The following is a 15,142-nucleotide window of genomic DNA, read 5'->3' on the forward strand; positions in this document are numbered from 1 at the left end:
AGCTCTACCCGAGGAGCCGCCGAGGCTGGAGGTGGAGGGCTCCGGGTACTACCTGCTCCACTACTCAGGGTGGTTGTTGCAGCTCTACCCGAGGAGCCGCCGAGGCTGGAGGTGGAGGGCTCCGGGTACTACCTGCTCCACTACTCAGGGTGGTTGTTGCAGCTCTGCCCGAGGAGCCGCCGAGGCTGGAGGTGGAGGGCTCCGTGTACTACCTGCTCCACTACTCAGGGTGGTTGTTGCAGCTCTGCCCGAGGAGCCGCCGAGGCTGGAGGTGGAGGGCTCCAGGTACTACCTGCTCCACTACTCAGGGTGCTTGTTGCAGCTCTACCCGAGGAGCCGCCGAGGCTGGAGGTGGAGGGCTCCGTGTACTACCTGCTCCACTACTCAGGGTGGTTGTTGCAGCTCTGCCCGAGGAGCCGCCGAGGCTGGAGGTGGAGGGCTCCGTGTACTACCTGCTCCACTACTCAGGGTGCTTGTTGCAGCTCTACCCGAGGAGCCGCCGAGGCTGGAGGTGGAGGGCTCCGTGTACTACCTGCTCCACTACTCAGGGTGGTTGTTGCAGCTCTGCCCGAGGAGCCGCCGAGGCTGGAGGTGGAGGGCTCCAGGTACTACCTGCTCCACTACTCAGGGTGGTTGTTGCAGCTCTGCCTGAGGAGCCGCCGAGGCTGGAGGTGGAGGGCTCCAGGTACTACCTGATCCACTACTCAGGGTGGTTGTTGCAGCTCTGCCCGAGGAGCCGCCGAGGCTGGAGGTGGAGGGCTCCAGGTACTACCTGCTCCACTACTCAGGGTGCTTGTTGCAGCTCTACCCGAGGAGCCGCCGAGGCTGGAGGTGGAGGGCTCCGGGTACTACCTGCTCCACTACTCAGGGTGGTTGTTGCAGCTCTACCCGAGGAGCCGCCGAGGCTGGAGGTGGAGGGCTCCGGGTACTACCTGCTCCACTACTCAGGGTGGTTGTTGCAGCTCTGCCCGAGGAGCCGCCGAGGCTGGAGGTGGAGGGCTCCAGGTACTACCTGATCCACTACTCAGGGTGCTTGTTGCAGCTCTACCCGAGGAGCCGCCGAGGCTGGAGGTGGAGGGCTCCGGGTACTACCTGATCCACTACTCAGGGTGGTTGTTGCAGCTCTACCCGAGGGGCCGCCGAGGCTGGAGGTGGAGGGCTCCGGGTACTACCTGCTCGACTACTCAGGGTGGTTGTTGCAGCTCTGCCCGAGGAGCCGCCGAGGCTGGAGGTGGAGGGCTCCAGGTACTACCTGCTCCACTACTCAGGGTGCTTGTTGCAGCTCTACCCGAGGAGCCGCCGAGGCTGGAGGTGGAGGGCTCCGGGTACTACCTGATCCACTACTCAGGGTGGTTGTTGCAGCTCTGCCCGAGGAGCCGCCGAGACTGGAGGTGAAGGGCTCCAGGTACTACCTGCTCGACTACTCAGGGTGGTTGTTGCAGCTCTGCCCGAGGAGCCGCCGAGGCTGGAGGTGGAGGGCTCCAGGTACTACCTGCTCCACTACTCAGGGTGGTTGTTGCAGCTCTGCCCGAGGAGCCGCCGAGACTGGAGTTGGAGGGCTCCAGGTACTACCTGCTCCACTACTCAGGGTGGTTGTTGCAGCTCTGCCCGAGGAGCCGCCGAGGCTGGAGGTGGAGGGCTCCAGGTACTACCTGCTCCACTACTCAGGGTGCTTGTTGCAGCTCTACCCGAGGAGCCGCCGAGGCTGGAGGTGGAGGGCTCCAGGTACTACCTGCTCCACTACTCAGGGTGGTTGTTGCAGCTCTGCCCGAGGAGCCGCCGAGGCTGGAGGTGGAAGGCTCCAGGTACTACCTGCTCCACTACTCAGGGTGGTTGTTGCAGCTCTGCCCGAGGAGCCGCCGAGGCTGGAGGTGGAGGGCTCCAGGTACTACCTGCTCCACTACTCAGGGTGGTTGTTGCAGCTCTGCCCGAGGAGCCGCCGAGGCTGGAGGTGGAAGGCTCCAGGTACTACCTGCTCCACTACTCAGGGTGGTTGTTGCAGCTCTGCCCGAGGAGCCGCCGAGGCTGGAGGTGGAGGGCTCCAGGTACTACCCGGGGGACATCCTCAAGGCCAACTGCTCTTCGGCGCCGTCGCGCCCTGCCTCCTCCATCGCCTTCCTCATCAACGACTCGCCGGTGAGTTCCCTATATTGGCTGGCAGCCCGCTAGGAATCAACGTTCGTCGCCCCGAATACACCATCACCGCTCCAAAACAATATAGACAGCAATGTTCAAGATCCCGGCCCCTTTCCTATAAGTATCTTTTTACTCTGTCCAACTCTTCATCCTGAACCATCTACAGTTTCCTGTAAGTAACCTGCTTAATTAATGCATGCCTTTGCACCGCGCATTATAGTGGTGTTTCCATGAATCTATGAAGGTTTTACCAGGGCCCGACTCACCTAGTTTTTAGTCTAGAATTTTATCAGTGTTGCCAAGTGTTGCAATGGTTGGCCAATCCCATCCTAGCCCGCGATGTATGATACCTCTCTTGCATGGCTAAAACCCTGCATGATTAGGCATATGGGCTTCGACCTGAGATTCACCTAACTACACCCCTCCCAAAAACACTTAGTTTTAAACTTAGGTTAGGAAAGATCGTGATTGCCGTTACTCTCACACTCTGTCTCCACTCAGACACCGGCGACTGGAGGCCAGGTGTCGAGCGCCAATTTGGCTGTTTCATTTTCCTGGTCCTTTAAAGGTGAATGTCCCATTCCAGGTCGCTATTTCATATTTACATTCCACGTGGTTAAATGTGCCGACTTTTCGAGTGGCTGAACTTTCGCAAATTTCGCAATTTTACTAACTTATGCGTAATATGGAATAAATTTATTTCAGAAAAAAAAAACTTAATTTTTCCTAGCCTTTCGAATTTTTTATGTTTTTAAAAGGCCGAATAAAATTATATATTTATTTCTTCTGAAAGTTTTTCAAATCATACCACGCAGCAACCAGCAGCACATTGGCCTTTAAAACCAAAATATTTCAATTTGATCTATTTGGTTTTCCTTATTCATACTGCATAAAAAGTTAAAAATCCAACTTTGCCACCTAACTATGCAAAAAAAAAACATGCACTGTTGGCCAGATTTCTGGAATGGACTGATGTGGTTGTGGCGGGGTCGCGTCATCCCGGGTCGAACCCAAGCCCGAAGCATCCAGAACAGCGTCGATAATACCACGCCAGTACACGCGACCGCCTCTGCAAGCCCGCAAGATTCCCAGGCCACTCAGGGCTACATGACGGAACAGGGGATGGGAGAGATGGGGCCTCCCTAATCCCCAAAGGTATGCGCGCGTGACGTCAGGGCCAGTCTACCGCTAGGAAGCCCACTCAGGTTCCTGGCATGCTTCGCGGCCTAGCTTGCTAGTGCGCCCGTAACAATACTGTATACCGGTCCACATTATTAAAATTATTTATTTACTGTGAATATAAGTGATAAGAATTGTTGTGTTTGATAACTTGTTCAAGTGTATTTATGCAAGTGAGGTTTTGTTACCATATGCATAATTTATTTCCATTATAATTTAATATTTAATTATTTAATTAATAATTTAAATAATAAATTACTATAAAAATTCTCCCTATTTTGCGATTTTCATAAGTAATTAAATTTTACCTCAATTATTTTAATAAATAAAATAATTAATTTCATAATGTGTTATATTAATATTGAATACTGAGTATTTATTTAATTTTTATTTAATTTGATTGATTTTACACTTTACCAACCGTATTTATATGACTCCAGTTCTTTTATTATTTTATTCCTATAAATTAAATGCGAGCAAAATAAAAGTTAGTATTTTTTTTTTATCATGCCAAGTAAGTTTAACATAACACCACGAACAAAAAAGTACACGCAAACCATATTTTTTTTCTCCAGTGTTTTGTTTTGTTTGGTTTCGTTCCATTCCGTACTTACCTCCTCCCGTTCACCGACCGTGAATTAAAATGCCTCTTCGCGACGTCGAATTGCATTTCCCACGGGGGCGGAGTGAGAGAGATAAGGGAGGGGATAAATAAGAAGGAACGCCTGTAGAGGGGGGAAGATGGCGAGGTGTGGAAGGAAAAGGGGAGAGAGGGGAAGATTTGACGACTCTCAGCCCGAAGCGGAGGGCTGACAACCTGTCGGGGAGATTCTGGAAATAAACACCCCGCTACAGCAGGTCTGCTAACACTTCCCCCCACCCCCTTACCTTCTCCAGGGGCAAACACAGACCTCTTCAACGTCTCCCGGCTGGAGCGAGGGGACCCCGCCAGATCCTGAAGGAACCTGCGCCGGAGATAGGAGAGACCCAGGGCTGGTCCCTGGAGAGACGGGAGACGAAGACGGAAACACTCCTGGGACAGCGCGCCTCCCTCTCTCACTCTCTATCTCTATCTCTCTCTCTCTCTCTCTCTCTCTCTCCCGCGTTTCCCATTACACCCGGGCGCTGTTAAGCCGGTTAAGTGAAAGCTGCTCCGGAATCAATTTCTCATCACCACCCCCGATCCTTCCTTCCGAAAGAAAGAGCGATAAGGGTCTTAAAACGTTCTGATTGTTTTTCTCCAGTTTCGAAAAGGGGAGGTGGGGCCCGAAAAAAAAATAAAAGAGGGGCGAAGGAACGAACTGATCTCCAAGAGTTCAAAGGTGGAATGATGGAGAGGGGGTAGGTTTGTTAGTTCGGGTTTTGAAAAAACTGTGGGATTACAAGGGTGGAAAAATAACAAAAAACAAATCCCTTTCGGCACAGCCTACAGGCGTAAGTATATTTAAAAGTAACTATTTTTCTTCTGGAAATGTTTTGGAAACTTTTATAAACTCCTGAAACATTTTAAGAACTTAAATGTACATAAAAACCTAAATAAGCCAATATTTTAAAAAAAAATCGACTAAACATTTTCTCATATTTAATGCAGCGAAAATATTTTGAATGTTTTTAACTTAATCCATCCAACATTGAATGCCTCATGAATTTCATATTATGCCTACTAAGGTAGTTATGCAATTATTTTTGTCATCCACACACTATTTTTCATCCCATGCATTGTCGTATAAAATGTTTTCTGGACAAAGGTTTAAGGTAATATTGAGATGTTATCTTTGAAAAATTTGTGCAATGGGAGTGCATGATTTGATGTAAGCTTTTGGACATACGCCATTGCTATGCACATGTATGTCTGTAGAAGAAAACTACATGAAACACAAATTAAGCAAAAATTGCTGTTTTCAGGATATAAACACCACACAATACTCCACAACACGAATATGGTCAACAAACAAAGAAAAACAAAGAAAAATGGACTAACAAAACGAAAAAACCCCCACAAATGATAACAGCACAAAAATACCGAACCCGAAAAATTCAGAACAACAGTTGAAACGAGACAAAAAACACAGCAAAACGAAAAGACGAAACAAACACAATAGTTTTCCAAAAACAGAAGATAACGAAAAAAAAAACCCACAAATGATGACAGCACAAAAATATTGAACCCAAAAAAATTCAGCACTACAGTCAAAACGAGACAAAAACACGACAAAACGAAAAGACGAAACAAACACAACAGTTTTCAAAAACAGAAAGAAGCAACATTTCGGGAATTGCTATCTGCTCCCGTCCTCAGGCAGAGACGCACATGGTACATAAACACAGGTGCGACGTGCGTGTTTTTGTCATTTGTGTTTTTTGTGGTTTTCTTCTACAGACATACATGTGCATAGCAATGGCGTATGTCCAAAAGCTTACATCAAATCAATATTAAGATGGTTATAAATAAATTCTGACAAATTTGATACTAAGGAAGATGTTTTTTTTTATCTCAACCCCTGTTTTTACGGTGATAGTTCGTTTCATAAAAAATTGTTTTAGCCAAAAGATTCAGATAAAATTTAGGAGTTTGAAAATAAATCATGACGGATTTGATAGGATATCTATTAAAAAAGTAATGACATTTTGTCTTTCTGCCCTTGATATTTCCACCTCTTGCAGTTATGATTTGTTACATAAAATTTAATATAAATAAAAGTTTTCAACAATATTTAAAAAGTTAAACAAAAATAAACATAAATTCGATAGAGTACATGGTTGGGATGCTTTATTTATTCTTATTTCTATCCTTGGTTTTTTGAACCCCTTGGAGTAATGGTTTGTATTATCAAAAATTGTTTCAGACAAAAGTTTTATATAAAAATTTTAATATTTATCCATTACTTGTACTAATTCTATGTTGTGCCTACGAAGGGCGTTATGATTTTTTTTGTCCTCCGACCGTTGTTTTTTCAACCTCTTGAATTTATGTTTGGTAGTATCAAAAACTTATTCAGACAAAATATATTGGATATCACTACTAAAAGTTATAATACGTTCAAACAGATGTGATATTTATCATATTATTGGAGTTATAGCGATTTTTCTGTTTTTCAAAAAAACCTTCCCCATTTCTACCTCTTTGGTCGGATATTGCCCATTAAAGAACTCGACCGAGATTCTACACTACTAGATACTAGTTTGTAGGTGATTTGTGAAAAAATTTGCGACAGTTATCGTGTTCACATATATAAACTTTTGAGTTGACGATGGGTTTTGGGTCTATGTACAATGAAACGAAAAGCTATATAAAAAAATGGTTGTCTGTAAAGTCAGTTTACGGACGTTAGTTTATAGTGACAACGTCATAATAAAACATTGATGAAATGATTGCATACTTTCATGAATAAAATTGAATCATTTTTATTGAATTATCACTATTTTGTATGGATACAAAGAAGGAGTGAAATTAAATCTACAATTTAATTGATAAATTTACTTTTATTTGCACTCATTAATTCAAATATGTTTATTACTTTAACGAACAGATTATTTTAACTATAACTTTTATAGGCTACATGTTTGCTATTTAACTTCTTCCAATCTGTGTTATTCTGTTAAGGATAGGACGATGATAGGAAAAGTAGGAAACGAATAGGAGTGTTTGAAGTTTAATGTGCCTCGAAAAAGTCAAATCGATGGTTGATCCAATCGAGTGGAAGAGAGATAGATGCGGCGCAAGCGTACAATGTGCGTGACGGGACACAGAACGGGACAATGTGCGTAACGGGACACTTTTTCGTGCGTGCAGCCGACGTTCATTGATTTATTAGACGTTGTCACGTCAAAATTCTCAGCAAGTCGCACCATGGTAACGCCTATAGTATGTAGTATTTCTAAAAGCGCGCACCATGAAAGTAGTTCGTGTCGTGGAAACACAAATGTTAACTCTGTTCAAAATGGATCCTTGGGAGGTTTCGGGGCTGCTGCAGCTTCAGTGTCCACATTGCAGACTCAATTAACTGCCCCTCTTACCCCCCACCAACACCCCCAACTCCTTCAAGGGCTTCCGCGGAGCACGTCTGGAAATTTAATTCCGACCGTTTTCCCAGAAGCTGTGTTGTCCTTTGAAGACTGTTCGCAGCTAATCTCGGCCCGTCACTCGGAAACTGTGGCCATGCCCTTCCTGGAGACAGACGACGAGAGAACTCCTGTGATGAGTTTTGCAAGACTGCAGAGGAGCTGAATCGTAGTCACTTTAAAAGGGATAGGTAGGAAACTAAAGACGCCATATTTGGTTTCAACGCCTTATTATACCGTAACAATCCTGTATCATTAATTTTTTGCACGATGCTTTCTTGCATTTGCTTTTCGGTCACTAATATTTTCAGCAGATATTCACAAATAGGGATACATGGGAGTAAAAAGTTGGCGCAAGTAAAAAATCATTACGAACTCTTGCACGACTTAATCACATACATTATATCCCTCTTATTGAATATTTGTTGAAAATGTTAGTGAAAGGACAGCCAATACAAGATAAATTTTGAAATTACAGAAAAACCCTGAAATAATAATAATAATAATAATAATAATAATAATAGTGACGAAAAATGGAAAATTCAACATGGACTTAAGGCAAAGGCTTTAAGATATTTTGAAAGACAACGCCATAATGTTTTGTTGTCAGTACCTATAATACGAGGGTTATTCGTAAAGTAGATCCGTTTGGTCATTGAAAAAAAATAAACTTGTCAGAAAAAAAGGTTGAAATAAATATGGCCCCCTCTTGCGCTTGCAAAATCGTGTCTGTGAAACGGAGCTGATAAACGTAAACTTCAAAACAATGTTTTATGAAAGAAAAAAAAAAGTCGATTTTTTTTTTAAAGTTTTCTGCTTATCGCATGCATATGGGAAAACATAATGGGCAGTATGCAACATACGAGCACCCCAACCAGAGATGTCTTGTGTCATCCCCCCCCCCCCCCAAATGCGTATTTCGGCTTCCCCCTCCCCCCTTTCATTCCTTGAGAATCCTACTACAGATTTTCGCCACAGTTCTGAGGAGTGGGTGACCACATATTTTCTTTATACACATGAAACAACATTTTCCTTCGCATTCAGCGAGGATCCCAGGCGCCGGGAATCCAATCATCCCCGAGGACCGCGAGAAGGGGATGGCGTTTCCTCGCAGCGGAGAGAAGTCGTGTTGATGACGTGGGCTTGGAGAGAGAGGGCGGGGTTCAGGAGGGAGAGGGCGGAGCTTCAAGCTACAACCCAACCCCCCTCGACAGTCGTCTGGCTCCGACCAACTCTCCGAAACCCTCCCGGGGGAGGGGGAGACCTTACTTGCTAGCTTTATTATTATTATTATTATTATTGAAGTAGCTCGGCTTCTGGGTTTGTTAGCCGCGTCCTTACGCGAATAATTCACCGAAGTTTCGGTCGACATTGCAGTCGCCACCATCAGGGAGCAGTTACCTACTTAGTATAGGAGCAGTTATGTACTTTACTGTAGGTAACTGCTCCCTGACGATGGCGACTGCAATGTCGACCGAAACCTACTTGGTAGGAAGCAGTTACGTACTTTACTGTAGGCAACTGCTCCCTGATGATGATGGCGACTGCACTGTCGACCGAAACGCCGGGGTGAATTATTCGCCGAGGACGCGGCTAACAACCCAGAAGCCAAGCTACTTCAGAGCTACAATGGCCGCGAAAGCCCGCGAACTTTATTATTAATTTTATTATTTTAAAATTTGGTCCCGCGAAGTTACCAGAACAAGGTGGGCGGATCGAAATTCATCTTCTCTCCGGGGAATGGTTAATTAATTCCCGATCCGGCGGACAGAGCGCTCTTGTTAGAGGCGCTGCTTCCGTTTCCCGATCTTCTCAGCCGCGTCCTGGAGCTAAGAGGGGGGGGGGGGTAGGGGAAAAGGCTAGGTTGGGGAGAGGAATGAAAAGGGGTGGTGGTGGGTAAAGGGGGAAGCCTACAACTCACATAGTTTCGGTTCCCTGCAAGAATTTCCGAAGATTTCCGAACTTTTGCGTTTTGGTATTAACGCCACTTCAGCCGCTAAATCAGAAGTTTACAATGAAAACAAGCATGTTGTGATTGACCTAACCTAACCTAACCTAACCTAACCCTTCGATTTTTTTAATTTCAATTTTTGAGAGAAATCCGAAGTTGCACGAACGTGGCAGGGAACCGAAACTACGTGAGTTGTAGGCTTCCAGGGTAAGAGGGGGTGAACGGGAACGAAGCGATGACGAGAGCTCATCAGCCAAGTAGTTGGGAGCTCGACGTAAATGTTTGCGGCGAGTCCTCCGACGCACATGGCGATCCACAGCAGACACTGTTCTTGCTTTCCTTATTTTTTTTTTTCAAGTTATACTTCTTTAGGCACGTTATGGAAAAAAAATGAGAGTTAATTTTTAAGATGCGCACGCAGCATACACAAAACATACAAAATAATAATTAAATTAATTTAATTTAAGGATACCAATAAAAAAACATACGTATACAAACAACCCCTAAGGGATAGGTATGTATTTAAGTTTATTACTTACATCGCAAACTTTAACTAAGCGAATTAATGATATGATACGAAAATAAATGAAACATACAGGAACATAACCTCAAAACACATTTTTTATCACAAATATTCACAATAAAAATTATTAGGCATAATGATGTGGACCAGTATTCAATATCAGTCACTCAAGTACAAGATTAAAAAGCACATATATAATTTTTTATTTTTATGTAACCTTTTTTTGACGTGACAAGGTCTAATAAATCGATGAACACCGGCTGCACGCACGAAAAAGTGTCCCGTTAAGCACATTGTTCCGTTAAGCACATTGTTCCGTTACGCTGTGTCCCGTTACGCTAATTGTACGCTTGCGCCGCATCTATCTCATTCCACTCGATTGGAACAACCATCGATTTGACTTTTTCGAGGCACATTAAACTTGAAACACTCCATTCGTTTCCTACTTTTCCTATCATCGTCCTATCCTTAACAGAATAACACAGATTGGAAGAAGTTAAATAGCAAACAAGTATAAAATGTATGGTTAAAATAATCTCTTCGTTAAAGTAATAAAGATATTTGAATTAATAAGTGCAAATAAAAGTAAATTTATCAATTATATTGTAGATTTCATTTCACTCCTTCTTTGTATCCATACAAAAAATAGTGATGATTCAATAAAAAAAATGATTCAATTTTATTCATAAAAGTTATGCAATCATTTCATCATTGTTTTGTTACGACGTTGTCACGTTAAACTATCGTCCGTAAACCGACTTTACAGACAACCAATTTGTTTTTATCTCGTGAAATTATTATAACGAAAAAAATTCACTCTCGTCGATTTATTTTTCCCTTCGATGACGCTCCTGAAGAAGTGGCAGTGCGTGTGGCTCGCCCGCGCGAGGTGTCGATGTGGAGGAGCAGTGTCGCCGCGTGCCCGCAGGTGTGCAGTAGTGTCGCCGCGTGCCCGCAGGTGTGCAGTAGTGTCGCCGCGTGCCCGCAGGTGGGGTACTCGCAGACGGTGGCCAGCCGGCAGCCGGACCAGCTGGAGAGCAGCTGGCAGAGCCTCACCACGCAGCTGTTCCCCTCGCACTTCGCGGCCGGCCGGCTCGTGCTGCGCTGCACCGCCTACATCGGCACCCTGTACCGTCAGTCGGCCGAGGCGCGCTTCTACAGCAAGGGCCGCGAGCCCGTGCCCGAGCGAGGTCTGTGCCCCCCCCCCCCTCCCACCCTTGTTCTTCCTCGCGAGCCACGTGCCAGCACCCGCTGACCAGTTACTAGGGACCGGAAAAATTCGCGGATTCAATGACCTCTAGGACAGCCTCCATTATCCTCTGCACTTCTCAAATAAACAAGCGTGTTCATTGGTTGCTAAATTGTGAGTCGTCTCCACTGGGTAGCTTGTGATTCGACGCTTCTTTGGTCGAAGGTCTCTCATTGGCCCAGAGAGCTCCAGTTAAACCGCGAGCCAATAGCAGAACCAGCAGAATTGTACACATGTTTGAATTTCAGCCTATCACGAAATGAATACGCGAATTTTTCCGGTCTCTAGTTATACTTCTTTGGTACAACAAAATACTACACTACTACAAATTTGGCACAACAAACAATACTCGTAGTTAACATCCAGAGATTAGGGAAACATACAGATGGAGCATAAGTTCCGATTCTAGACGAGGGGGGTGAAGCCAAAAGGAAAGGGGAATGTTAGTGTACTTCACGTACCAATATGGTGGCCGTTTGTTTACAGATGTATCAGTTGTACCTGTGTATTGAAGGTTAAATTGGAGAAAAATATAAACTCATATTGTTACATTTGTGTTAAGAAGTTTCGTTTTGGACTTTTAATATGTATAATCATTTTAAACAGTAATAATTTGATCTAATTTTCTTCCGTAAGCTTAACTACAGTCTTTAATAAAAAAACAGACTAGAACAACAACAAACGTTCGCCATATTGGTATGTGAAATAAAGAAAAAAAAATTGGAGTAAAAAACTGCTTTATGTCTGACGGCTAACGCTCCATCTGTGTTCCTTCCTAGTCTGTGTTAACCTCAGGGTGTAGCCACGTGTGCGGGAAGGGAAGCCTAAGATGTCCATCAAGTTCTGTCATTGCCCGAACACGCCCGAATATTCACCTTCGACCAACCTCGGGTTTATTTATATATATTTATATTTCTCTGTTTATTTTAATGTAGCTATACTAACCTAACTAACCATCCATAGTGTTTTAAAATGTTTTAATGTAGCTAACCTAACCTACCAATTTTTTTTATATTTGAATTCATTTTTCCTGCGCAAAAAGAAAACAAAACCCGAGGTTGGCCGAAGGTGAATATTCGGGCGTGTTCGGGCAGGAACAGAACTTGATGTACATCTTAGGCTTCCCGTTTGCATGATTACGTGGTAAACGGGTGAAGCCGATTTTTTCACGGAGGTAAGAGAAAAGGAGTTGGTGCGTGCAATATTTGCCATGATAATACTTGAAGTCAAAATGAGAACGAACGCTCATAACCCTTTCTTATCTGCATAGCAAAACAATTTAAAATTATAATGAAGTTTAAACCTAATTTCTTGCAGATGTGTTGATATTAATTTTATTTAACAGTATTCACTACATGATGTCAACTTTACGATTCTTCCTGCCGAGTTGTTTTCAAGCTATATATATATATATATATATATATATATATATATATATATATATATATATATTGTTACGATTTACCACTGGTTCGTAAAGGATAGCCCAATTAATAGATTTTATTTCCCACACACAGTTTTATTTATTACCACTACTTGTCACAATTCATCTTCTAAATTAGCAGATAATTAATTACACGTAAAGAAATGTCAATTCCCCAGTCACTCGTTTCACACACCTCGCTGGGCCGCACTTCCAGCGCAACTCTGACCGCAGCACCCCTCGTGGGTCTCCGCCGCGGGACTCCGTCGCCGCACTCCGCCGCCGCCGTCACACCCTTCACCGAGATCCCACACGACGACTCGCTCGCCACTTCACTCGGGACTCCGCCGCGCCCGCGACTTAATCACCCGGAAACTCCCGACTCCACTGAACTCACTCACTCCCTGCCCTGGAACCTTCGTCCAAGGACTTCGCCACTCTGCCGCACCCGCGGCACTATCGCCCGGAAGCTCCGCCGCAGGAGAACTCCCGACTCCACTCACTCACTCAGACTCTCTGCCCTGGAACCTTCGTCCAAGGACTTCGCCACTCTGCCGCACCCGCGGCACTATCGCCCGGAAACTCCGCTGCGGGAGAACTCCCCACTGAACTCCTCTCGAAGGTCGGCCCAACCTCCTTATATAGCCCTTGGGTTCCCGTCCAGAACAATCGGGCATGTCTCCGAGATATCGCGCGACCTTCGCCGTCGAAATGCCCAGAAACGCGTCGTGAGTCCTCGAAGGACGCGGCGGCTGCTCAAAGAACGCCGATAAACGCAACAAGCATCGGGTTCCCACAAAACGCGCCGATAAACATGTCTGAGTCCTTTTATGCCGCAGTGCGGCCTCTTTTAAGTAACTCGATCTGAGGCAGGTGCGCGCTGCGACGGTCAGGATGTCGCGAGACAGTATGACACGAGATACCAGGGAGAGGATGCGGGTGGAAGGGGGCGCAGACAGGCCGAACGAGCGCGGCGATGCCAAGCACTGCAGCCAAGCGCGATCGTAACAATATATACATATATATATATATATATATATTTTTTTTTTTTTGTTCGGTTTGTTGATTTATGTATTGTTCGCTCAATATTGTTTGGCAGCTTGATGTTCGTATTTAATTAATTTTGAAAAATAAAACTTTACCACAGTAATTTTAAATTAAAACAATGCGTCTTAATTTAACTCTAAAAATATTTCCATCAAGTTTTTAAAATATGGCTCCTAGTTTAATGTTCAATCTTATTTTCATCTCATTTTCTTGTCATGGTATAAAACTGTATACTACTAGGTATGCAGTTATTATTTCCAAATAAGTGAAAAGTTTAAATATTTTTTCTTTAACTTTAAATTAACATAAATACTTGTAAGAGAAATTGACTTTAACAATAATTTCCAGTTTCATATTTTATTTATGTTTTGTACAACAGCTTATAAAACATAGTCCCTTCAAGTCTTTAAGCAAGATATATGCTTATTATTTATAAAATAATACATAAAAACCAATAACATTTGTTTTTTTAATAGTACTACATAATTGCCAAAATTGCAGTTTTGTAGCTGACGATCATCATGAACACGAGAATGTTGTTGGCATACTTGATACCATTTGATGCGAATTTTTTTTTGTTACAGTAACTTCACCAAACATGACGTCACGCACGTCGACATCGCTGCAATGCCTCCTGCTAGTGCTGAGTTGCCAGTTCTTCAGATAGCGGCAACATCGCTTCCTTTCGTCGTACGAGCATCACCGGCCTCTAAATCAAGACTTCGACTATGTCACGTCATAATAATCTACGAACGTTGGAGAGTGGTGAGGATAAAACATTTTCCAAACCCGTTTAGACAAATTCTTTCAAATTTGCTTGGTCTGTGGTGTTACTGAATACGCAGGAAACCATGGAGTTATAGTTGTTAATTTTTTTTTCAGAGCAAATCAAAATGTGTTTGCGAGATCTGACAGTTTTATTTCTTTGTTAAGCAACATCTATTTGGAGTACAAATTGCACAATAATATTTCCTTGAACTAAAGAAAATATAAATGTAAGTTTCTTCTATTCAAGGTTTCAAGCCAAAGACTGCTAGAGACATTGCAAAATGGACAGTTGGTGAAAAAGTTTCAGATTAGGGGCATGTCTTTTTGTACAGCTACTCCGTGTACAATAGACACACTTGTACAAACTAATTTTTAATTGGTAACTGTGGTGCGTCCAGAAAGTATTCCTAAGAATACATCCGTGTTATGATGTTTAATTGTTGACGTAAGCGTATTTTTTTGTCATAGTGCATAACAAGAGTGTTACCGATGTTTTTCCTGGACACATAGCTGTTTCCACGAATGTGACGTTGATGTTTTGTAACTCTACTTAAATACTTGTTTATTTTGTGTTTGGTGTGTAAATAAATGGTTTGTTCAACAAAGGTTTGTGTCATTTTCTAAAAAAATATATATCTTACCGTACTTCCCCAAAAGTAAAAAAAAAAAAAAAACCTCAGGACTCGTTTACTTCCGCTCTGAGTTACTGTTATTGGTGTTGTAACAATCTACATGTACCTGAAAGAAACTCACCCAATAACGAAACACAGACGATGCTACAGTGTTTTAACTTTAAGCTAGTTT

At 43.6% G+C, this 15,142-nt stretch overlaps 1 protein-coding gene across 1 annotated transcript in view; it reads left to right on the forward strand.

The window, feature by feature from the left end:
• The window catches only part of LOC134543238 (uncharacterized), a 109,045-nt gene extending 94,103 nt beyond the window's left edge, over nucleotides 1-14,942 (forward strand). Inside the window, exons 4-6 of the mRNA XM_063388140.1 lie at nucleotides 2,003-2,136; nucleotides 10,840-11,041; nucleotides 14,155-14,942. Of these exons, the coding sequence (XP_063244210.1) occupies nucleotides 2,003-2,136; nucleotides 10,840-11,041; nucleotides 14,155-14,237 (419 nt within the window). The 3' untranslated portion in view covers nucleotides 14,238-14,942. The remainder of the gene's footprint in view (nucleotides 1-2,002; nucleotides 2,137-10,839; nucleotides 11,042-14,154) is intronic.
• The last annotated feature ends 200 nt before the right edge of the window (nucleotides 14,943-15,142 follow it).

This window comes from Bacillus rossius (assembly GCF_032445375.1).
Source record: "Bacillus rossius redtenbacheri isolate Brsri chromosome 9 unlocalized genomic scaffold, Brsri_v3 Brsri_v3_scf9_2, whole genome shotgun sequence".
Classification (NCBI taxonomy): Eukaryota; Metazoa; Arthropoda; class Insecta; order Phasmatodea; family Bacillidae; genus Bacillus; species Bacillus rossius.